The 27223-nt window shown below is 36.3% G+C and overlaps 1 protein-coding gene across 6 annotated transcripts in view; it reads right to left on the minus strand.

Moving 5' to 3' along the window:
• cnksr2 (connector enhancer of kinase suppressor of Ras 2) overlaps positions 1-27223 on the minus strand; it is a 205540-nt gene that overhangs the window by 74924 nt on the left and 103393 nt on the right. For 4 of the 6 annotated variants that reach the window (XM_003218904.4, XM_062977212.1, XM_062977213.1 and 1 more), the window contains 3 exons: positions 17311-17457; positions 2827-2960; positions 1398-1609 (listed from right to left, as the gene is read on the minus strand). In XM_003218904.4, coding sequence (XP_003218952.1) covers positions 1398-1609; positions 2827-2960; positions 17311-17457 — 493 coding nt within the window. The remainder of the gene's footprint in view (positions 1-1397; positions 1610-2826; positions 2961-17310; positions 17458-27223) is intronic. The other 2 variants (XM_008107310.3, XM_008107312.3) reach the window with 1 other exon arrangement.

Genomic DNA, 27223 nt, shown 5'->3' on the forward strand with positions numbered 1-27223 from the left:
GGTTTGCCTTCATGCTCCCCAATTCAATCATGCTCGTGCAAATCTCAAAAACAAACAAATCCACTGACAGAACAGAAGCAGGGAGAAACATATTTTCCAATACTAGATACTGATTCTATTTTAGGGAAATAAATTATGGGGATAACTCTAAAATCCATTGGAAAAATGGTAATCTGTGTGTCTATCAGAGAGAGAGGCTGGTATACATTCCAGTGGGTAATATAATTTAAACATGACCCTTACATGACCTGTACGAAGACTTGAGGATTCTGCATGAATGGATTTTAATCTTGGACATTCTTAAAATTTTATATAATGTGATTTTATTTTGTAATGGTATCTGTTTTATATGAACTGTTGTTTTGTAGATTGTTTTATATGAATTGTTGTTTTTACATTGAATTTTTGCCATGTACTGTAAGCCGCTTTGAGTCTCCTCAGAGAGAAAGGCGGGGTAAAAGTGATGTAATAAATAAATAAATAAAACACCCATCTGTGACTATCCTGGCTGATTCATGGTTTTTCAAACCTATGTACTTTATACTCCATTTTTCTTAAAACTGAAAATAATAAGATATGTTAATTACTCCAATATTACCTAATTAGTCAATTTACTAAAAAATAGAATGAATTGCTAAGGGAAATGTGAAAGGAATTCGTAACACCACCTTTTTACTTAAGTTGTGTGTAACAGAAAACCGACTATTCTGCTTATGTCCCAGTGAGACCTCAAAATGATGCTGAAAAGTACTTTAGCGCTCAAAGCAGTTTGGTCACAACATCCTAAAAGTGTAATTTTCAAGAGTACTACAATGTACTCTCATACCTGAAAAAAAGTTTGTTTTTCTGGAAATTGTCTTTTAATTTTCTGTGTTTAGTGCTGCCTATTCTATTTTACTGTCTACTTACGTGATTACAGATTGCATAAGAAATCACAAAAGAGGTCAAGGTTTGATATGTGAAGGGCTGAAATATTTCAATCATTGCCCTACTTTAAATTGGTCAGGATCAACAGAAAAATGGCAACCTACAAAAATGTAATGGAAACATATGCAAGTTAGTGTCACTCCATTATCTATCTAGTTCTATTTAATGCAATCTGCATATCAACTGTTTGCAAACTCAAAGCTGTTAAAGAGATAGCACTTCAGATTTAGATTAAGAACAGGGAGCAGAAAATGGATAGAGTCCTTGTCCAGATGGAGTTGAGAAGCTGTCTTTGTGAAATTAGTATTGGATTTAATAATGTGCACAATAGAGTGCAGCACAGGAGTAATGTTGGAAGAAAGGGGATCAATAAACTCTTAAGGGCACAAATAAAGAATTAGAATGTAGGACAAAAATATATAATATGAAACAAACCAGAAACTATATATTTTTTATAAATTAGACTGTACCATAAGTTGGGGTGCTTTCTCTTCGTCCAGAGCTACTTGTTCTTCCTTTCTCATATTCATAACAGTACAAAACAGCATCTTCTTCCACTACATTAAAACGTTTTCGATATTCTTGATCAAGAAATGAATTTGGTGATTCGGAACCCTTATGTACTGGCTTTCCTACTAAAAGTCTTCCAATGTCGTCACAGGGAAGATTTCCCTTTTCATCCCTTTGAAGAAAAAAATGGTGTTGACGCATATTAATACTGTGCATTCTAAGGCTTTGCTATGCAATTATTGTGCACATAAACCATGGATTTACCTCAAACTTAAAATATGGTAATTCTCAAGACAAGTATTGCATAATCTAATTTGTGTGCTACTGGATCAGATCATTCAGTTCCAATTTCAACTCTTAATTATTGTTTTCTGTTTGAAAAAGGACAGCAGAAACTAGAAAATGGGAACCTTAGGTCTTATATTGTCTAATTTATTTTTGTACATATATTGACCAAGATCACCTAGGGGTCTTAATCTCAATATGTTGCTGCTTTATCCTCATCACCACATTTGGGGTAGCATTTGGGCAATGGTTTGGATTAATGATTGCAGAATGTTGGTTATTTACTCACTTTGGGGATTCCTTTGGGGATATTGGGGGTGGGTGTGGAAGGATTTAGGGCAAGCTCAGTTTGGGGGCCTATCATCATTGCTTTATCTGGGGTTGCAGTCGAAATCAGTGTCTTTTGCCTATGTGGGTATCAATTACTGCCATCTTTTCCCAGCAGGTGAGCTGGAGTGGATATCACTAGCTAGCAGGTAGATCATTTGAGACATAGATCCATCCCCTATGCCAGGCTAAGCTTGTAATAGCTGTAACCGATAAACTCTAGTTATATCAATTCCCACCTGTCCCGTATATGTTACTGGGGGTCCTTTCACACAAGTTTTCTTTAGTGCTAACCCAGCAGCATAAATATACTAGTATTTTTATATAAAGAATGGTAACAATAATTTGTATAAGATGAAGTGTCAGAATTTTAAACTGAATGGAAAGACCCTTCAAACATCAAAGCAGGCATTTGGTTCATATTCAGTAAGAGAATATTACCTATGAAGAAAGCTATATGATGTTAAATGGGTGTGGGATTTCTTCTTCTTCCCTTATGCTGGTGGTGTGCATACATAGATGGAGAATTTTCCTTATGTATGGCTGGTTATCATGTGGTCTGTGAACCATGAATGTGCAATGAATTATTGTAAAAACCCTTTTCTATTGTCACATTCACAACCTGGCATTCATTTGATCTATTTACTCAATTCATGTTCCCTATGTATGGAACTCAAGGAAGTTCATAACCTTTTAAAATTTCTCCTAAAGAAGGAAGAGTGAATTTTGCGATAGGATATTCTGCAAAATGATATAAAGCTCAATTATGATGTTCACCTGGGTATGTAAGGCTCTGCTGGAGGAGGAGGTATGTAGAGATCCTGAAGTGCAGAACTGTCTCTCTTGGTAGGTGTGCTGATAGTGCTAGATGGCGTTGCCACACTGCTTGTAGGACTTCTAGGTGCAAGAGGCTGTTTGAAACAAAACAAAAAGCTTTAAGTGTATACCTGATTATCATCTAATGACTTTTTTATTTCTCTGTCATCACAGAAAAATAGATCAAAATATTATGTACCCTGGAAAAGGCAGCATTTTGCACTGTATTTTTTGAGCTAAATGGACATGGATAATGCCTAATTAACAACCAGAAATGCTTAATGTGTCATGTAAAATATGATCTTGATTATATCTCTTTTCTACCTATTTTAAATCCTAGTTCTAATGGAGCATCTGAATAAAGCTCCACTCTGCTTTAGCTATAACTTTAAACGCAGCTGTTCTGAAACTAATTAGAACTTGGAATGTGATTCAATATTACATGAATCTTGCTGTGTAATCATTACATAAAAAGGAGCACCGAGGGAGAAAAATCTTGATCCCTTTATTAGAATTAGCAATTAAAGCAAACAGCTTAGGAGAAGCTGAAGTTGAGAAACTGAAAGTTCACTGTCACCAGGGGAACATACTGGTGACTTCACAATATACATCTAAATTGCTTCCCCATCTAACTGCTAATTTGCAGTTTCATGTATTTTAATTCCTAGCTTAACAGAAGTCACACAAATTAGACTCTTGAATGTTTTTATCAAGTGTACTTCCTGAGATCACATTTTAGTAATCACTACATTTTAAATCTTATTTTCTGCCTCAGCTGGCTAAAGTGCTGCTGTGCCTGCGTTGGAGGGAAATGCTAGTTATTCCCAGCTGTTGTAACACAACAACTCTCACTTCCAGGACATGTAGTTCCTTTGTGCTTCTAGTTGGAATGCCAAAACCACGAAGCAGTTATCTATTTTATTTTTGCAATAGAACAACAGACCTTTAAAGAAAAAAATATTTTGAATTTTTTCTGGCCAACATTACAGAAACAACTGCATTTAAACTCAACTGAAGATCTCCATCTACAGTAGCCATAACAAACATATTGCAGTTGCTAAGCATTAAACATCACAGTAGGGGACAAATGATTCCCTTCAGGCTTTCAATAGACAAACCAGGCATTTAGGTCTCAGGGAAAGACAATAACCTGGTGCGTTCCAAATGTGTCAGATGACAACTTTTATTTCCAGGCAGGGGATTTGTAATACAACACACCTGGAAGGTATGAGGTTGGGGAATACTAGTTTGTGAGAGCTAAGAAAATGAAGAAATGTGACAAGTTATTGGAGTTTTTCAGTAAAAAATAATCAGGCTGCGGTCTTTAAAATGTGAATCATGATATCATTATAATGCACATCAAAAAACTGGTTGTTTAGATTTAGAAAAGTATTCAGACTACATTATCTGGCACGACAAACTTTAGAATACAGTGTAATGTAATGGAGACAACATACAAAGAAATGGAATAGATACACATCAACATGAATGTTAAAAAAGGACATAGGTTTAAAATCTGAAGGAAAAAATAGAACTCCCTTTTAGTTCTGGAAATCTGACCTAAGGAGAGAGAATGTTTGGCGTGCTGTCTAAAATAGAATGCATTATTCTGTGTCCAAAACTATACATAAATACAGCAGCATAAGTTCAGTTCTGATGAATGGATGGAGAGACAAGATTTCATCAGAAGTATCAAATCTCTCTTTCAGTCCTTATAATCTTGGCTGAAAGATACATAATTAGCAGATAAATAATCACCACAAAAATGGTCCTTCTCATAAAGAATTCATTTTCAATAAATGCGGAAATGCAGGTTATGGCTGTCCTGTAGTGGTCTATGTTGAAAGCATCACTTCAATCGTGCTAAAACGTGAGTGGGCAGAAAAATGACAAATTATTTCATTTCTTACTACAATCAACGTTTTATCATATTTTATAAAATTTCTGGTTTTGGACTCATTAATAAGGCTTCTCTTTCATCATTCAAATACAGATTGAAAGTTGACATTATTCATCTATTATGATAACCTAATGGTGGCCTCCATAGTTCATAAGATAACTTATGAGATGTTGGAAATCTATGGGACTCTAATAACATATAAAACTGAGCAGTCACTTGAGCAACATTTTAAGGAAGACTGCAGGATGTGAAGGATTAGGAGATTCTTCTCAACAGCTGTATACGCCAAGACAGTAAAAACATGGGAATTCCATCCAATTGCTGACAAGATAGGAAAGCAGTACAGGCTGAGTATCCCTTATCAAAAATGCTTGGAATCAGATGCATTTTATATTTCAGACTCCCCTTTAATTTTGGTATATCTATAAAACAGCAGGAATCCAAGTGTAGTGATTGGCATGAATCCACACCAAACTCCTTTTCATAGGGCTTTAATTCCTGCAGCAGGTTCGAAGGCAAAATGGGCTGCTGGTAGCAAAGTTGCAGATTTTGAATTATTTCGGATTTTAGATTTTCAAGCTGGGGGTGTCCAACTTATATTACATTAATAAAAATATGGTGATCTGAGAAGAGACTGTTCAAATATAATTAGCTAATTCATACAATTCCAAAATATCTTCACAGAGTATGAATCAGCATAATCCTCAAAATGTTCACCTTAATAGTGTTGAACTAATTGCAATCAGCTGGTCCCTTCCATAGTCATTGCCATATTTTACATCACTTTTTAATCCTCTTGTTTCAACTTTCAAGCTGGTAACAAAATTATGTATTAAAGAAAACTACGTTGTCTGGATATCTGGATTCCAGTGTTATGAGCTAGACCAAAATATTTTGCTAATTTAGGGCCCTGAAGTCTGGTTATTAATAGTATGAAATGTCACTGTTAAAAGTAAATGCATAGATGAGTAATCATGTATGGTTAACAGAGACAGTTCTAATAAAAGTAAGTTGTGTTCCAGTTCTGTCTGAGCATAAGACCCAAGTTAACTGTAATCATGAGATAACAGAAGAAGTCCAGGGTTTTATGAGAAAGTGAGAATCCAAGCAAGTATAATCCACAAGTAAAATAAAATGCTTAATCCCTTTTGATGAGGGAGAGCCTGCTCTTGAGTTAGTAGCCACTGATTTTGTTCTCTTGTATATGCAATAAAACCTCAAAGAGAATGAGAGAGTTCAGTGCTCTTGAATTCTGTAAGCTCTATTATCTCAATTGATCATATTGGATACATAATATAAATAACAAAAGTCTAGTAAAATGATTGGCTGAAGAGTACATAAGTAAACTTTTGCCACTATATAAAAGCCACAAAAAGACAGAAATCAAGTATTCTCATAGTTTTATGAAACTGCTGTATCATACCCTAAAGTGTTGGTTGACAGACAGAATCACTTCTCTTTGGATATATAGGCAATCCCCGAGTTACAAACATCTCACTTACAAATGATTCATAGTTAAGAATGGGGGTGAGACAATGGGAAGTGAGAGAAACCTACCCTTCAGAAGGGAAATTCATGCCTGGAAAAGTTATCATGGGGAAATGGTGTCTCCACTGAAGCTTTATCACCAATCCTGGATATCACAACATGCCAAATTTTTCAAAATCCAATTATCACAGGGACAGAAAGTGAGGTAAAATCTTCTGAACAGGGGCACAAAGAGCAAAACAAACACCACAGGGGTGTTAACCCTTCCCTATGCTATCCAAAGCTCGCTCTCTCTCTCTCTCTCTCTCTCTCTCTCTCTCTCTCTCTCTCTCTCTCTCTCTCTCTCTCTCTCTCACACACACACACACACACGACTGGAGTTACACTTAAAAATGTACCTGTTCCAACTTACAAATTCAATCTTGTTTGCAATTGCCTGTATACAGTTAAACGCAATCACGCTATTTTATATATTTATATCTTCATGTGATAAGAGAGATAATCTTACCCTCAGTATAAAAGATCTCTATGGGCACATCCACACAGACCACTTAGGTTGGTGTAGGCATGGATCTGCCCCATAGTGGCTATAGGCCACATAGGGCTAATTCGAGTTAACCTATGTTAACAGGGATCTCTAGTACTATGCAGGCATGAGATCTTCCCAACTTGCACAATATCGAGATTTCCAGGCTATGTAACTGTGCAATATTTACCAAAAACATTGGGGGAAACGGTCAGAGTGTGACATCTGGGGACATCAAAAAGACTGGGAGGAGCAAGCCTTCCATGGTGTGATGAGTCAAAGTGGATTAATTTCAAAATGTAAGAAAAGTGAGTAATGTGGTTTGTATGCATCCCATGTGTATTGAGTATGCATCAAGCCCTTATAAATAATAGGATGCATGCAGATTTACAATTTCTCGATGTTAATGTGATGAGGACCTCAAACAATTTTCGCTAAAGGGAATGCATACATGAATAACTGATCTACTCTATTCATGAGACAGCAAGAAAGATTATGAAACCATCTGCTTACCCTCCTATCATAACGTTTTCTGAAATTGTAAAACTTCAGTGTATGTTAACCTGTCTATTACATTATACTATAGTTTACAAACGTAGGTGACCAAAACATTAAAAAAAGAAAACAAGAACATCAGTTAATGTTTTGTCAGGTTAACTGACAAAACAACAGCAAACCTTCAATATCTCAAACCAAGAGATGGAGTGAAGCAATCATATCTGCTTCAACGTAATACTAACCCATTTGTTTTTAATCTTTATAGTTATTTTTGTAATGGACAAAATATATAACAAATAATATGAAAAATATATTTCATATATTATAAAGGCAAATTTATATAATTAAAACATTATTTTTAAATTCTCAGACAGCTTTCACATACTGTAATTTAAAATGTATGTTAGATGAAAATGTATATAATTACAAGTACAAGTTTACACATTGTCTGCTCAGAAGTAAATTGCAGTGTATTCAATGAGACTAACTGTTCCATACACTGTAAACATGTGAACAAATCAGCTGCCAGATTTCACAATGGAACAAATACTTCCTCCTAAAATAATTCTAGACTGAAATCATATACATGTTTACCATGACACATTCAGGGTCATTTCTCAGGAAACACAGAGTATTACAATACAAAATACATGCCATTTAAAAAAATCATTTAATACCAACTACCTATGTAATAATAGATTAACCAATGCTAACCAAATTGTAGTATTTACCACCAGTGGGTATTTAAATAGAAAGGTAAACATTGGGAACTATCCAGGACTGTCCAAAAACTGGAAAATAATGGTGATATGGTATGAACTCTAGTTGGTTTTCTATACCTGCTCTCATACCATTAACCATTGCATACTTCTAGGACATCAAGCCAATGTGAGACTTGGAAATATCATTTTATGACACTTCCTCTAGTTCCATTTGCCCCCCAGAAGACGGTAATGATGGACTGTTGTTTGACTTATTGGCCTTGGCAAGTTCTTCAGAAATCTATAGAGTGTACTGTAGTTCTCAACAGGCATCCACTGGGAGAGAACATTTGGAATTCAATTGGAGTTTGGGCGTTCTATCTCATGAAAACATACTCCCACCTTATCCAGTCATTTTGAACTACTACCAAGGGGACTATAACATTCCTAACAATTGCATATATGCAGTAAGAATAGGGGGTATTGATCTGTTAATGTTAAATGATGATAAATTAATTGTAAAAAGGCTACTCAGACAAAGTAGAATTCTTATTGATCTGTAAACAAAGTAACACATTTCTCAAGGTAAGAGCCTTTTCTCTTAAATACTAGCTGCCCCATCGGAGGAGGCCATGAATCAAGCACTGGAGATCAGGAAATCTAGAATAGAAACTATTACTTATCCTCAACCGCTTGCACCCCACAATTTCTTTAAGATGTAATTGCACTAATTTATTATTTAATAACCAGTTATTTAAATTACTGTATTTTACATGAGGCTGCCCATGAGAAGCAGTCAGAAAGTATTTCTAGTGAAAAAACTACAGCTAGACCTTTTTCAGGAATATGCTTCACTGATCATCACAAGGTTGGATCAACTCCATTAGTTTTCACTTTGTTTCAGTACAGTACAGTCCCCATATCTGTGGTAACAGTATCCTGGATTCATTAATTCATGTATGACATAATGTGTCATCTCAAGATGTTTTCTAGGTACTCCAGCCCAGCTCTATTTTATCCCTAAGCCAGAACTCTTCATTTTAATAGGGTTTGCTATTATTTGCAGTTTTATGTCTGGGAATGTATCCCCATGTGGATAAGGAAGTTGAACTATTCACAATTCAAGATACTAGTTTTAACACCTAAAGGTTGCAGAGTCAGGATATCTGAAGGAACATGTATTGTAGTTTTACAAGATATTTAGCCATCTCTGCCAAAGACTTCTGGGCCCCACCGAATGACCACTCCTATGATTCCATGTATTGAGCCATTTGATTTGTGCCTACTTTTCTTTACACTTCTATATTCGAACAGTATTTTCCCCTACATCAGCTCATCTGCACCACAGCAAAGAGCATATTACTGGAGATACAGAAGCAATATGTCTTAAGTATTCTGAATAAATGAAAGAAGGGTATTATATTCTGCTCAATGAAAATAAATAGTGCTTACATGGAATCAAAAGACAAAACAAAGAAAAATATTCAGATATACAACTCTGTTAATAGATCCTGCTACTAAAATACTGTACAGATTGAATGACAGTTGCTAGAAAAATGAAAACAATATTAGATATGTTACATCATTAATATTCTATAAACACTGCTCTGACCATTAGTTTTACAGGCAATTGATTAAGTTATGAAGGTATACTTTGAAGATACATTATGGCATCATTTTAATTTTCAAAAGAGAAACAGAAATACACCATTTGTTAATTATGTCATAAAAAGCTATATTTAAGAGAACAACCCTATGTACTTGGGAGGATTGGGATGGCTCCTAAATTCCTCTGTACAGGAGCAGAAAACAGAAAAACAATTACACTGAAGGAAATCAACAAATTCTAGGGAGCAGAATGAAACAGAGCTTAGAAGGGGTGCTATCTATATTTGCTTAGATGTTGTTTCTTCCCCCAGGAATGTGGCATGGTATTTTGTAAGAGAAGCATAATTTTCAAAATCACTATTCAAGTCAATAGACAGTTCCATATGAATCACATTTGTCACCTACCTTCCTAGTTTGTGCTGAAGGGAGGGTTCCAACCTTCCCTGTAGTCAATCATAGCAAACAGCTAGCAACATATAAAAACCAACAAGGGGACAAAGTTTGCATATATGAAGGGACATATTTTGGAGTTCCATCTTTTCTCATGCCCACAGGACTTAAAGATACACAGTCAGAAGCTGTTATCGTACATGGTTGTTGCTTGTTGTGGTGGTTTTTATTGTTGTGCTTGTCATAAAAGAAAAAATCTAATTGTAAAAGACGTATTGCCAACACTTAGCTTCTTCACGTTCTAGGCTTGAAGATGCTCTGCATCTGGATTCAATGTAGAAAAACCCAAAAGGTAATCCCAGTTCTACAACTAGGGAACAACAAGGAAACCTGCCTATGTAAGCAAGGGATGAGAAGCACAAAGTATGAAATGGAAGTGCCAAGCACCCCCATTCCCTCATTTTAAGTGCCCTAAGATAGGCACAGCAGTCAAACACCAATGGACACAAAATGTCACACACACCTCTGTAACATATGGGAAAATATCTAATAATATTTACATGTCAAAAATAATATGAGATGGAATTGCATCAACATGGATACTACTGAATTTAATAATAGCCTTCTATAGTACTACCGTATGTAATTTGCCGTCCAGGTAGGAGCAAAAATATGGAAGTACAACACACACACCCAACCCCATATGAAAAAATATAATGGTTTATGGTACTGAAAAGTTGGAATGGAGGAACTTTATCTAGTTCTATTGTCACAGACTGACAGGGATTAGGCAATGTTTACTTTGTTGAAACAATAACTCCAAAGCATTTCTTAAGAATAGCGATACAAGCCCTATTTTGGATTAATAAATGAATGGAGAGAAAACATATCACCCACCCCTCTTCAATCAGCTCAGTTTTCACATAAATAGTAACTTTATGAAGAATACTCTATTATTGGAATATCTCTACATGACCCACATGTAGAGATATTTTTTGGGACTGTATGGAGAGCGTTGGTGAACAGAGAATGCTTTCCTCTTTGGAAAGTCAACGTTCAAGAAAGAATTATTATTATTGAGGTGAGGAATCTGGTGCTGTCCTCACTTAGGTGTTTATTCTCATTGCATTTATAATATCTGAATAGGACTACTGAATTCTACAGCAATATGTGTATATGATTAACTTGTGAGGAATGAGTACCCTGATCTACTATCTAAACTGGGAAAATACATGTAACATTAAGTAACAAAATTTGAAATATTTTCTCTTCCTGTTTTGAAAGTGTCATTTCCTGTTTAACTGTGTGGTACTTACTTTGAAATTGATTGTTATACTCCAGAAGCTTAGTTTTTGTGACTGCCATTTTAAACTTTTCAATGTTAACTATTTACAAGAAGGGTGACAAACATGATCCCAACCATAATCACCCTATTGGCCTCTTAGATATTAACTCTAAGTTATATAGTAAACATCTGTTAAACAAATTATAGAGGATTGGGAATGTACTAACCAAATCATTCACCCTAAGAACAGGCTGGTTTCAGAAAAGGACAGAGTAAAATCGACCAGTGTTTGACTTTGTATTTTTTAGCCCAACAAGCAATTGCTGGACCTACCAAACATCTATTTGTTGCCTCTGTCGACTTAGTAGCAGCTTTTGACTCAATTGATTGACTCAATTGATTTTGACTCAATATTGACTTTTATGACTGTTTTTAATTATGTTGAAGTTTTACTGCTCGGTTTAATGTTTTATCTGATTTTTGCTGTCGTGTCTGGGCATGGCCCCATGTAAGCCGGTTTAATGTTTTATCTGATTTTTGCTGTCGTGTCTGGGCATGGCCCCATGTAAGCCGCCCCGAGTCCCTCCGGGGAGATGGGGCGGGATATAAGAATAAAATTATTATTATTATTATTATTGATAGAAACCTGTTGTGGAATAAACTGTTTAACACCAATATGGATAAGCGCCTACTCTTTTTACTCAAGGCACTTTATTCTAGCATCATGGCTAGAATAAGAGTTGGAATTTCTGGCTCATTAGCTGACCGCATGCATACTAATAAAGGAGTAAAACAAGGGTGCCTACTGGCACCAACACTATTTAATCTATAGCTGAATGACATAATACCTGCACTCTCGGAACCAGAATTTTTTTCCACTCACAGTAGAAAAAGAAAGTTCTGTTATATGCGAATGACATGATTTTAATCTCACCAAATTGGTCTGAGAAGGCTGCTCTTAACACTCGGTACATATTGTTCTAAAGAAAAGCTGAATATCAACCATAATAAAACAAAGGTAATGGTATTTCGAAGAAGACACTCTTAACATAGATGGTTCATCAGGGGTCACCAAATTGAACAATGTTGGGAATTTAAGTACCTTGAAATCCATTTTACAGAAAAGACTATCCTGGAAACTCCATATCGAACACACTAGAGCAGTGGCTTTAAAATCCTCAGGTTTTACAACACTGCAAGGGGCCATCTAGTTGTCCCAGCCCTGAAAATAATTCAGAGTAAAGTTATAGCCCAGATTCTGTATGGAGCTGTAGAGGTTAGTCTCCCCTCCATCAGATTCCATGTTCACTTTAGCCTATTTAACTCTTAGAGAAGTATAAAAGATTCCTCAGTTAGAAGCAAAATAAATAATAATAATTAGCTTTATTTATACCCTGCCACTTGGGGCAGCTCACAAAGTACTCAATGTACAACATGCAAAATACAAAAAGTGCAAAAGCAATAACAACCCTTGGTTCTCCCCAAGAGATGTTTTGAACAGCTAGCAAAATGTAAAACCTCGAATACAAGGTATCAGAAGTTGCTTGAATTCCACCCTACTGTGTCTGATAATCTCTCTATCCTGAATTCAAGGGAGAAGCTCCATGAATATATTTTAAGCATGGTGTTCACCAGGATAGGCAGGCTACTAATAACTCCAAATTTTGGCTGCACAAACGTATTTATTTATTATTTATTTCCGATATTTCTACCCCACCCTTCTCCCCGAGGGGACTCATGGCGGCTTACACAACTGGCAGGATCACTACCAGTATATCATAATGCAATAAAATAATAAAACAATTAAAATAGTTAAATAACATAGTAAAATACAATATATAAAAGATTTAACACAGTGCAACGCCAAATATATATGCCAGTCATCCATCAGACCTTGTGCAAGAGCCTTAATCCAATCCATGTCAACGCTAACTGAATTCATTCATTAAACGCTTGCGCACATAGCCAGGTCTTCAACCACGAAAGGGTTATCTATATGACTAGGCTTGCATTTCCAAAACCTTCACAGCTCTTCCTTTTAAATGTATGCCTACAGCGGTGATTAATGGCAGATACGTGGGCACCTTTCTGGCTTTTCGTCTGTGTGTTTTTGGGAACCCAGAAATTGAAGATTTGCCCCATTATTTGTTTTCCTGTTTTTTTGTACTCTGAGCTAAGAAACAAAATCCTGAGGCTTACTATGTATCTTCTGCAATCTGACACCATCTCAGAAAAGATTTTCTACCTTTTGGCTGACACTATCCCAGGGGTTACTCACAAGGTGTCTCTTTTTGCTCTGGAATCATTGAAAATCCAAGCAAGATTAATTTCTGATATTGCAGTTGACATTTCTGGGGATGCTTTTACGTAATCATAGTGGATTGTAAATATTCAAAGTATTTCTTGGTCAAGGTTTAATCATACTAAATTTTACTTGGTTTTTCACTATGCAAGAGCTAGCTCATGTAGTATTTTATGTAGTATTTTAAGGGTGCATCTCACCATTGATTTATGTAACATTTTAATGATTTAAATAGTATTTTAATGGTGTATTTTGTATTGTATTTAATAATCTGGTTTTTATGTATTTATTTGTTTGTCCTATATGTGAAAGATCTATGGTCTAAGCATTGAATAATTACTAATACTACTTCCATTTTTAACCTTTCATATGCTGTTTTTAATCTTTTGTGCAGACTGCAAAAACAAAGTTTTTGAAATTTAATAAACTTTTTTTCATATTTTTATGATAGATCCAATTAGGAAATTACATTTATACCCCAGGAACAAAAATCATGTTACATAATGTAATGACTTATTGAGGAAACTCGTCTGGGCATTGAATCTTTCCTTCCTTTGGATTTTTCAAGCTGTTCACAATACAAACATATTATGTTTTATCTATCAGGAAACTCAACCACTATCTGAGTTCAAACTCACTAGACCCCTTAGCTAGCCATGAATTCACCATGTCTATGATCCTATTGGTCAAATATCAGATATGATATAAGCTTATATGATGATGCAAGAGCACATTATTTTAGCAACACATATTACATTATGACTACCAGAGGTATCATATATTGTCTGTACCTCCATGTCAAAGTGATATAAACACAGCATATCACAGCAATACACAAGGATATTACAAATTGAGTATCCCTTATTTGGAAATGCAAAAAATGTTCACATGTGTGGGTGAGATAATCACATCTTTCTTTCCTGATGGTTCAATGTTCACAATTTTTTCCAGGCATAACATTATTACAGATGTTGTGTATAAATTACCTTCAGGCTATGTGAACATTATGATGCATAAATGAATTTTGTGTTTGTACTTGGCCACCATCTCCAAGATACCCTCATTAGGCATATATAAACATTCCAAAACTGAAAATACATAACACTAGTCCCAAGCAGTTCATATAAGGGATACACAACTTGTATTTACTTTAGGTACATGCTGAATGTATTTTAATACAGCCATTAATGTAAATGGTAACAACTTATTGCAGTATCAGGAGTATGAGAATCATTTTCCAAAATGCTTTTGAACAAAACTGTCTTGAAGTGGCAAATGCTATTAACTGAACCCTTTTAAAAGCGGCATATAAATATATGAGGTACATTCTGCTGATTTTAAACACCAGCATCTTTATATAATTTCACTAACTCTGTATCAGTCCCCGACATGGAGAAACATGTCTACCTAATCTAACTTATAGTGACAGGATCTAATTTATAGTACAAAAGATTCCAGTAATGCCAGACTAGAATCTAAACATCACAGCAACTACATTAACACTACATGTCATAAACAAAAAAAGAAAAGAAGAATCAGCTGCAACTGGCTTTTCAGTTTCTCATGTCATAATTCTAAGAAATTTTGATCTATCATCAACAAATTATTTATGTTCAGTAAAATTTTATTTCTGCAGTTACTAACATTGTTACTGTCCTGCAATACGCAAAATGAATTCTAAACCTTTATATTCATGGCAAATCTATTATGCCTAAATATATTCAGATGTATGTAGTTTCAATATTTTTGTTGGATAATGAAACACTCAAGAAAATAAGCTTTATGTTAATTACAATATTTTTATTGTGGCTTTTATGGCCATATCATTCTTAAATTTGTATATAAAAATATTGCAAGTAGTCTGAATTATAATCAGCATGAAATTCAAAATTAATTAATGCCATCTGAAAAGAAATAGGATTTCTATGAAATCGCTGAAATTTTAAATGGTAACTAGACAGTTATTTCACTCGCAGCTGGCAGGCGAAACCTAAGGTGGGCATTCAGAGGCCCCCATGAAGGAGGCCAGGCTTGGTTAGGGCCGGCTGGCTTCACCAGTCTCATATCAGGTGACAAGGTGGATCAGCAAGCTATTTAAAACTGATCCACACCTCCAATGATCCTCTGTCATTTAGGTCAGGAAATGCCCCTTTAGATCCTTTTTCTGTGTCTGGTTTCTTTATTTCGAGGTTGGAGTTTAACAGAATTTCCTTATTTCCATTCAAATAAAAGGAAGGGCCAACAACTGCTATGGTCTCCAAAATGTTTATTAAAACAATGTTTTAAATGAAAAAATAATGCAGAGATTTCTTGTGAAGTAAATGAAGGTAGGTAGAATAGAGATACCACTCAAGAAGTACCTCTATAAACGTTCAAGAACCATGGCTAGATCAAAATTATGCAAGTGTGTCATATATTGTGCCAAAGTGCTTAATAGAACAAAAGTCAGTTTAAGATGGCGTTTTAAAAACTATTTGGATGTGGAACTCCAATCTAAACTAATTTTATGTTCTAGGCCTCTCATATCCTACACCGACAATCTAATCAGATAGATGTTCAAGCAGCTGCCTATAAGAATTTATGCAACAGGATGAAAAAATATTTTTGAAAATCATTTCAACATTCCCATTACTTCCTTCACTCCCTTTCTATTGCACATCCCACACAATGAGTCACTAACCCATAGAAACACCATAAATAAACCAAACATTGCAGACGTTTGATCACTGAAGTTTACTTTAAAAGTGGATGTGTGTGAATTACAAATAGCAAAATTTATACAACCACAAAAAGATAATCAGTAAAAATTAGTATGGTGGTATGATTTGGGGGAGAGGGGGTGTCTATCCTGGTTACACTCTGTCTGGAGATTCAAAAGGAAAGAAAGGACTAGTCTGACTGAAATTATAGCTGTGTGCTTGCCTAGAAAGGACAAGGAACTTAATAGAGGCTCTTTCTACACTGTCATATAATCCAGATTATCAAAGCAAATACTTCACATTATCTGATTTGAACTGGATTCTATGAGTCTACACTGCCATATAATCTGTTTCAAAGCAAATAATCTGGATTTTGTATAGCACTGTAGAAGCACCCTGAGACTGGGATTTGCCCTTTTAAAACTACAAAAAGGAAAGCAATGTTCACCCTAAAGATGGGAACAGAAGACTTCCTATTCTGCCTTTTGTTGACTACTGAATCTCTGGGAAGAACTTTTGTGGCCTTATCTACCAGGAGTAGTGGTCTTCTTGGGAGTATAGAAGGAAAAGCCAGGAATTAAAGGGAATATGCAATTGGGAGGGAAACTCTACCCACTGCTACTCTACAAACAGGTAAGTTTTACTTTCAGGATCTGACCAACTTTTTCTAACTTGTGGAGCTATCTCTCCTTCCCATATATGAAATTCAACAGTTTATGAAAGTAGGATGTAAGCATGTGGTTATTTCTTTGAATCCTAAACATTGAGTTATTTCCTGTTTAATGTTACACAAGAACTTTAAAAAATTATCTGGTCAAATGACATATATATGGAATTGAGGAATGTGTGATTGACTTAATTTTACAAGTTTGGGATTTAATGTTAATGGAGTTTAAGAGAATAATTGTGCAGAGATCATTTCACAAACCATTTCCAAAGCAAACAATAGTATATCCACATATGCTGCTGAAATGAAGCACAATAAAGCAGCACTGAGATAATCTAGAGCTAAAATGATGGTGTATGATTTATGATTAAGCATCATTACCTGCAGAGCAAGGGGCTTCCATCTCATATTTTTCAGTAAAGCTGGTGCTGAGGTAAGCATGCTCTGAGGTCGCTTTTTCAAAGTTAAGATAACACCACTCGGATCCTCTCGTAGTGCATTCACCAAATTTTTCAACTGCCACCCCACCTGGTAACCAGCAAAATTATTACAATAAAATTGAGGTACAATATTCACAAGATAATTTTCCCCTTTTAATAAGATTAGTAAAATCATCATAGTTCTAGAAGATTACTTATTAAAATGTCACAATTTACATCACTGAATCATGCCACCTAAAATCAGCATTACCAGAATGCATTGAAATGGGTTATCTGGCTTTTAAGATTAGAAATTAATGTTGTGCTGATAGTAATCTAATAGGGGTACTTTTAGTTTTAATGTTATATTTTAATAATTCATTTTAAACTAGTTATAGCTGAACACCAAAATTACCATGGGGAGACTTGTTGGCTAACAGTAGATAATCACTGCAGTACAGTTTAACAAACACTATTTTAGTTGTGAATTTCATGCTTATCGTTATTTTCTGCAGTTAGGCATGCTATCATTCATCCCATTCCATATTTCCTGTGCATTAATATTATATAATTTTATAAAATCCTCTATAAAAACAGTAATCATTCGGATTTAATAAAAAATGGGAGGACAAGAAAGCAAAACAAAATTCACTGTGATCTCAAAACAATGGGGAAAATGTTTTAAAATAATCCCAAATGGTCAATCAATTAATTACATACATGTCAAACATTTGATGTCATTTATATAAACCAATAGTGTTTTCATATTAAAGTTCTGATGCATGCGACTATAGTGTCAAAAAACATGACACATTAAGATACTGATGTAATCGGAGGCAAATATGGAAAATTTACTATATAATCAGTACACAGAAAACAGGCACAACACAATTCTGCTTCTTTATTTTCACAAATGGGATCAAATTTTATCTATTAAATGAAGCAAAATGCTTGAAACTGCTGGAATAATGAAATTTACACATACAATGCCAATGAATTGTTGGTTACTAATCTTCCTTTTAGCCAAAGACTTAACACTACATACACCACTTCTCATGGTCTCATTAAGCATTATGTCAAACACATAGTATGTACCATGTTTCCCCAAAAATAAGACAGTTAATTTTTGCTCCCAAAGATGCGCTAGGTCTTATTTTCAGGTGATGTCTTATTTTTCCATGAAGAAGAATTCACATTTGTTGTTGAACAAAAAATGAACATTTATTACATACTAAACAGTAGTTGTCATCACAAACCAGAATAACCAGACAAACTGTGAATTCTATCAAGAATTTCTTGTTACTACCATTATTTCCATGTAAAACAATCTATTGTACGTACATTTCCCAATCCTGCATGCTCTTGTGTTCTTTTTGGCAGGCATGCTTCCAAACAAAAACTTTGCTAGGTCTTACTTTTAGGGGAGGCCTTATATTTAAGAATTTAGCAAAACCTCTACTAGTCTTATTTTCAGGAGATGTCTTATTTTCAGGGAAACAGGGTAGCAGTAAATGAAATATTTACTGCCTTATTCTCCAAAATGGTCGCTCACTGTAATTAATTCATGACTTGTGTGTTATGTTTATATACTTGCAACAAATAAATAGACTGAAGATAGTTTTTCCAACATCATCTATACAAAGACAACAACTATGGAGATGAATCAGGCAAGGCACTGGATTTGCCCATCCTTCCTTCATTCCAGCGCCTTTGTGTGACTACCACAATATATATGCCTTAACTTCCTTATGCCTGCAATCAAGTGCCAGAAGAAAGACTCTCAAATGAGATGGAGAAAATCAATGAAGTAATTATTATGGTCAAGGATCAATCACTTTTGGCAGGAGCTTTGTCGTGATTAAATGTGTTGCATTTGCTCTGAAGGTATGATCACATAATATATTTATCATTACACCAGCTGTGCCCGGCCACGCGTTGCTGTGGCGAAGTATGTTGGTTTGGGAAATAAAGTATTGAGGAATTGGTGGTAGTTAAGGTAAAGGGTAAAGGTTTTCCCCTGACATTAAGTCCAATCGTGTCTGGCTTTGGGGGTTGGTGCTCATCTCCATTTCTAAGTTGAGGAGCTGGCGTTGTCTGTAGACTCCTCCAAGGTCATGTGGCATGACTGCATGGAGCGCCGTTACCTTCCTGCCGGAGCAGTACCTATTCATCTACTCTCATTTGCATGTTTTTGAACATTAGGGTTGGCAGAAGCCGGGGCTAACAGTGGGGGCTCTCTCCGCTCCCCCAATTCAAACCTGCGACCTTTCAGTCCAGAAGTTCACCAGCTCAGCGCTTTAACATGCTGCGCCATCAGGGAATATTATTTTTTAAAGGTTGTGAATATACAATATTTCTGATTTTTTTGTCTGTTGTAGGCAAGTATGAATTCTGCAATTAGGGAAAATGATTAGCATGTAATGGCTTTGCAGTTTTAAAGCCTGGCTGTTTCCTCCCTGAGTGAATTTTTTGTTGGGAGGTGTTAGCTGGCCCTTATTGCTTCCTGTCTGGAATTCCCTTGTTTTCAGAGTGGTGTTGTTTGCGATATTTTATGTGCTTCTACTGTTGTGTTTTATTATACCACAGTAATTTTTATATATTCTGATTTTAGTGTTTTTGAATACTTGGAGCCAGAATGTATTCATTTTCATGGTTCACAGCAACATAATAATAATAATAATAATAATAATAATAATAATAATAATAATGACTTTGGTAATACACACTGTTTCACTCCCTTCTCAGCTTCCTTTCTGGAAGAATCCTTTTTTGGAAGGTGTTAGCTGGAACTACGTTTTCTGTCAAATTTGTTGTACAACATGATGTTTTGGTGGTTAATTTCTATAATGACTATCTATTTTGATGTTTAATCAGCTTTTCCTGAATCCCTTCTTATTATCCAACATATTTACTTATCCAATGTTCTGGCGGCCTGTTTATGTTGGATAAGTGAGACTCTACTGTATATTTATAAGCTAATAGTATCTGCTTAGAACTGGATTATATGAGGCCCCTTCTACACAGCTGTATAAAATGCACACTGAAGTGGATTATATGGCAGTGTGGAGTCCAGATAATCCAGTTCAAAGCAGATAATATAAGATTATAACTGGCAGCAATTGGATAAAAACAATTATTCCTCTCCCTCTAATTAGGACTTTATTTTTCTTTTCTTTTTGTTATATCAACCTAGAGGTGTGGATGATAGGTTGTGTTGTCAATTTTCAAGGTTGTGGGGTGTTAAGTTTTGTTGTTTTGTCGGTCGCTGGGATTCCATCACTTTTATATATATATAGATAGCAACAACACGAGGCACTCACTTTTTTTACCCCACATCTTTATGATCAAAAGTAACATGAATGAATAACTAGACATAACCAACCTTTTAATATACAGTATATATTATTAGCCACACACACCCACAAACATACTCACTCATACACACACATTATAATAATGAAAAACATACCTCCTAGCATAAAATGTATAGGAAATTATTCAGCTACACGTAATTTATTATAAGTATAGAGTGATGGGAGTACTGGAAATATAGTCAAAACAGGCAAAGTTTGGCAAGAATAAACTGAATAAAAACTGTATTCCAATATAAAAATGTAGTTTCCATCTCAACTGTCAAAATGTTTCATACTATTTTTCCTAGTAATATCAAAACTGTTTCTTATAGTTGCAGAATTTTGTTTTAGTCTTCCTCCTGCTTTCAATACTATTTAACTAAAATTATTATATTTATTTGCTGCTAGCAGTGAGAGAAATAAGTTCGAACATTGTGAAAGCCACCCACTGCACCCACTGCATGACTATCAGCCTCCTCCCAGTAGACTCAAGTCAAGGAGGAGCTTCATGAGAACCACCACTTCTCTTGATGTTCCCCCAGCAACAGCAAGAGTGTCCCTCTGGGCAGCTAAACCAGGCAATCCCAACTGGATGGCCCCCCATGAGGGTCTTCCTCCAGGAGCAAACAAAGAATGGGCAATTTGGAAGTTCCTAAACAGACTGAGAAATGGAGTGGGCAGATCAAACGTCAAGCTGGCAAGATGGCACTACCTGGAGGAATCCTTCACCTTGTGTGACTGTGGAGCAGAACAAACAACTCCTCATATGTATGCTTGCCCACAATGCCCTGCCTCATGTATGGAGGAGGAGTTGTCTAAAGCTACGGACAATGCGATTGCTGTTGCCCACTTTTGGTCTAAAACTATTTAGCTGTTTGTGATTCCTTTATTTTATCGCTTTTAAACTTATTTATTATGCAGTGCTTTTGACACAAAATAATTATATTTATCTTAGTTCTAGAAATCCTGGTTAGGCAGATCCTTCTCAGCTTCGCCCTCATCATCAAACACTGTCAATATGCTTTCAGACTTATCACTGTAGTACAATGTACAACAAATGTATTATATTAATCAACATGGGTATTTCAGGATAGCAAAGACTGTCTAAAAAGTAATGGGTTTGTAGAGTAAAATCGAATTGTGATATACATGCAGGTTCTGAAATAGGTTTCTCAATTAACAACAGTTCTGCATAAGAATGTATTTTGTACTTTTTCAGTACAAGTCATTCTGTAAGAGAGTAATTAATAAAAAATACTTTGTTAAAAACATTTTGGAATCAAGTAAATAGTATATTTGAATTCTGAATATTGTATCCAGATAATACGATCTCATACTATTTACTCATAGATTCAAGTGAGTACTTTTTTATACAAAAAGTGACTGCTAATGCCTATTTATTTGTGCATTTTATTTTAGATTCAAATAACACAAGCCTTGTTCCAATAAAATGAGGTTATTTGTCCACATCAAGAGCAATTTCTCCATGTTTGTATTGACCTAATAATTATGTTTATAAAATATAGTAGTAATAACAACAACATCAATATAATTCTATTTTTCCTGTGCGGTATAGCTGCTTGTTGAGAATAAAATCATTCCTTATCAACTTTTCCAAAAGAAGGACAAAGCAAGGAGTAAGCAGATAGACAAGGCAAGCAGCCACATGCATTGAGCTCCCCCAGCCCATTCTGCCACTGAATATAAGAGGGGAATACAAGAGAAGGAACACCATGCATGCACCTTGCTTTAAAAACTGCTTTCGAGGAGGCCTAGCTTTTCTTTTGCCCAGCAGGCAAACAAAGAAACAAATCCCAGTGGCTTTCTACAGTTTACCCACTGAAAAGAAAAGCACATAAATAACAATCTGAGAGGAAGGAGCTATATATATGTGTACTTTGACTCTAATCCTTAAGAAACCAAAAGGTCCCCCCTTCTCATAGCTCAAAGCTATCTGTTAAGTGGCTATGCTTGGCCAAACAAATACACTCACATAATGTACCAAACTCCTAGAAACCAACCAGATACCTCATTCTCTCAAAGGCAAAAAAGAGGGAAGAAAGCAAATATGCTTTCTTTTGTGACAAGCAATCCACATGTATCTGCCAGACATTTGGAGAGGCTAACCCAACTGAGCATTCATCTTTCTGCTCTTCACTTGTACAGGCAGGTTGCACTATCCTGACAAAGAAAAAGGAATAAAGACCAGAGAAATTGTTTGAGCATGCTGCCCCCACTGTGAAAAAACTTCACTCTCTTCCGAAGTCACAAAATTAAAACAATTTCAAGTTTAAACAAGTTCAGTTTTCTCCAATACCAATATGCTGCAAAGCATCCCATTTGTCCAGGAACAATGTGCATATGCCATTGCTGCATGGTAAGCTGGAGGCTGAGAGGAATGAAAGAGCATTCTGAACTTTTTAAGTCATGTACGCTTTCCTGCTTGATATTAGATTTCTGGCATTCATATTTCTGACATTCACTTATCTCAAAGAAAACAGCAAAAAAGAGTAGAAGATTGTGGGTGGTAGAAATGGATGCATACAGGGACTGTGTGGCTAGAGGATTAATTAGGACAAGATGTGATAGGACCATCCCAGCTACTCCTATACCACTCCTTAACACTTCCCCCTAATGAAAAAACACAACAGTTAAAAGAGGCAGGAACAAACAATAGTGGTATATTGTGGGAATATTAAAAATTCACTGAACAAGTATAAATTGCTAAATTAGTATAGTGCAAAGGGGCAGAACTTTAGTGGAACACTTAAGAATCTAAAATTGTCACATGGGTAGTTGCTTTCTGGTGGTTCAATGGGCAACTTTCTTTCTTGCACAAATTATTAAAAATCTTATCTTAGGCAATCCCTCGTAGTACGAGGACGATTGTCTTCCATCCTGGGGCTGTGTCCGTAGATGGCTGAAGAGACCTATTCTTGATCTGCATCGGTTTCCAGGTGGAAGGCGGTCCCGGTCAGGGTTGGCATGACGCTCCTTCCTCTTGGCACGTTTCTCCCTTAGGCCTCCATTCGTGCCTCTTCGAACTCCGCAGCACTGCTGGTCACAGCTGACCTCCAATTAGAGCGCTTGAGGGCCAGGGCTTCCCAGTTCTCAGTGTCTATGCCACAGTTTTTAAGGTTGGCTTTAAGCCCACCTTTAAATCTCTTTTCCTGCCCACCAACATTACGTTTCCCGTTCTTGAGTTCGGAGTAGAGTAGCTGCTCTGGGAGATGGTGATTGGGCATTCGGACAACGTGGCCAGTCCAGCGGAGTTGATGGCGTAGGAGCATCGCTTCAATGCTGGTGGTCTTTGCTTCTTCTAGCACACTGACATTTGTCCGCCTGTCTTCCCAAGAGATTTGCAGGATTTTTCTGAGGCAACGCTGATGGAAACGCTCCAGGAGTTGGGTGTGATGTCTGTATACCGTCCATGTTTCGCAGGCGTAGAGCAGGGTTGGGAGGACAATGGCTTTGTAAACAAGCACCTTGGTCTCTCTACGGATGTCCCGGTCATCAAACACTCTGCTTCATTCTGAAAAATGCTGCGCTCGCAGAGCTCAGGCGGTGTTGTATTTCAGTTTCAATGTTGACTTTTGTGGAGAGGTGGCTGCCAAGGTAGCGGAAATGGTCAACGTTTTCTAATGTTACACCATTAAGCTGTATTCCTGGCATTGCAGAGGGATTAGCTCGTGCCTGTTGGAAGAGCACTTTGGTTTTCTCAATGTTCAATGAGAGGCCAAGCTTCTTGTATGCTTTTGTGAAGGTGTTTAGAGTGGCTTGTAGGTCTTCTTCTGCATGAGCACAGATTACATTGTCATCGGTATATTGGAGTTCTATAACAGATGTTGTGGTGACCTTGGTTTTGGCTCTCAGTCTGCTGAGGTTACATAGCTTGCCATCTGTCCGATAGATGATTTCCACACCGGTGGGAAGCTTCCCATCAACAAGGTCATAGCAATGAAGATGGAAAATAAGGTAAGGGCAATAACACATCCCTGCTTGACACCTGATTCCACCTTAAATGGGTCACTTTGGGAGCCGTTGCTGTCCAAGACTGTTGCCATCATGTCCTCATGGAGGAGCCACAGGATGTTCACAAATTTGTCAGGGCACCCAATTTTTTGGAGGATGGTCCAGAGAGCGCTGTGATTCACTGTGTCAAATGCCTTTGCAAGGTGAATGAATGCCATGTACAGAGGTTGGTTTTGTTCCCTGCATTTTTCTTGGAGCTGTCGTGCAGTGAAGATCATGTCCACTGTTCCTCTGGAGGGGCGGAAGCCATTCTGGGATTCTGGGAGGGTGTCTTCTGAGACAGGAAGAAGGTGGTTTGCAAGGATTCTTGCGAGGATTTTCCCAGTGGAGGTTAGAAGGGAGATATCGCGATAGTTCCTGCAGCCTGTTCTGTCCCCTTTCTTGAAAAGGGTGATGATGGTGGCATCCTTGAAGCCTGCTGGGATTTTCTCGGTCACCCACACCTTTTCAATGAGCTGGTGGAGTTGTTGTATCAGCTCAGGTCCACCCGTTTTGAAGATTTCAGCAGGAATCCCATCAGGTACGCTGGCTTTGTTGTTGTTTTTTTGTTGGCTGATGGCATTGCTAACTTCTTCCAAACTAGGCAGTGCTGCAAGCTCATCCCTGGTTTGTTGTTGCGGGATTTGTGAGAGGGTCTCTTCGGCCACATTGGAGCTGCAATTCAGCAGGTTCTGGTAGTGCTCTTTCCAACGTAGTGCAATTGATGTTTTGTCCTTCAGAATTTTGGTTCCATCTGGGATGCTCAGGGATTTGAAAAATCCGTGAGCATCACCAACTTTCTTTCTTGCACTAATTATTAAAAATACTATGTATACAATTACCTTCCAACTTCATATCTCATTATGTATGCATATTCAAATACAGGTTTTACAAAATCTGGGGGAAAATGAAATCCATAACAGATCTGGACTTATACCATCAACCTATGCTCCCTCGTCAAAATCCCATCTAGGTCCCAATGTATCAAGAAATTATCTCACAGGAAGCATAGATAAGTTCAATTAAAATATGAAAATCCCATTCTTCCAGCAGATCATTCTGAGATTCTATTCTATCAGACTAAGATTATGCCCAGTTCCTTGGTGCACAACATGCCAGAAAGAGAGAAGTGCCCACTTAATAACAGCTTTGGACAAAGTTTTTCTCAACTTCTGGAAAAAAAATCGGATGTTGTAACAAACTCCTGAAGCTGGGCCAGAAATTAAGGTTGTGCCCAATTATGGAGCACAGCAGTTTTTATATTTTCTTCTGGAAGGCAGAATTTGGGAATACATTTATCTCATTAAACATGTTTCAAGAACCTTTTCAGTATCTCAGTATTCAAGGTATTTTTCAAAGTGTCTTCATCCAGAACGTTATGCTCCTCTGCTCCTGACCATGACTCTGTATTTTCTCACAGCCTGCCTAATGTTTAGAATAGAGAAGGACGTACTAGAATTTTAACAGCACTTTGCTTACAAAGAGGACACATTGGACAAACATTTTGGTCTTCTCTCCATACTATATACAGAAGATATTCAAATTCCCTGTTTTTTTATAATATCAATGCAAAAATGTGATGTTCTTTTTGCTAAATGTAAGTAATTTGCTTGAGGCAAGGTGTTTTCTCTTAAAAACTACCACAAAACATTAATAACATGACTTTAAGTTAAATTTCAAAGCCAATGCTGGTTTATCTGATATGTTTTAAAATAAAACTGCCTTGCATGAAGATGCATTAGAGATTTTATGAGATTTTACGAAATGTTTTTATTAAGCAGAACATTAACATCTGTCAAATTCTTTCTGGAATAAACAGGATTTAACTAAATCCCTATGGTTTCAATGTGTTTACTGTAATTATAACTATAGATTGTATCCAACCTATGGTATTATTTTTAACCAAAATTAAATCTATTTTTATTTCTTCAAAACATGATTATGATAGACACCTATAGTTGCGATGATTTAAACTGTGATGGTCCATGAGGTCATGAAGAGTTGGAAGTGACTGAACGAATAAACAACAAAAAACTGTGATAGCTATTTGCAAAGGATATAAAATACTAAAGGTACTGCCTCTACAATTTATAAATGCTCAAAAACCCACATTATTTCATTGGCTCAATGGCTGTTAAAACAGTTATCACTAATAAGAATTGTTATTTCATTTCTTCATTGAGATTTACACCAGAAATACTGAATGGCAGAAACAGAAACAACTAGGATGTGTATTATTCAGAAAACCCTAAAGTCTTCATATGAGTAAGGCTCTCACTTTAAAGGTTTCATCAAAACCATGTGATATTAAAATTAAAAGAAGTACTCAAAACTTATTTAATTACAACATTAAAAGGTAATTTCGTGAATATATGCTAACAGCAAAAGCTCAGCTGCTGGAAGCTTTACTGACCCAAATGTTTGACTCTGCCAAGTAGTACGTGGGAGTTACTTCTGACTCGGGATGCATTACTCACGTTACGGATGATAAGAGGCAGAGCCTGGAATGAC

Source organism: Anolis carolinensis, chromosome 3 (assembly GCF_035594765.1).
Source record: "Anolis carolinensis isolate JA03-04 chromosome 3, rAnoCar3.1.pri, whole genome shotgun sequence".
NCBI lineage: Eukaryota > Metazoa > Chordata > Lepidosauria > Squamata > Dactyloidae > Anolis > Anolis carolinensis.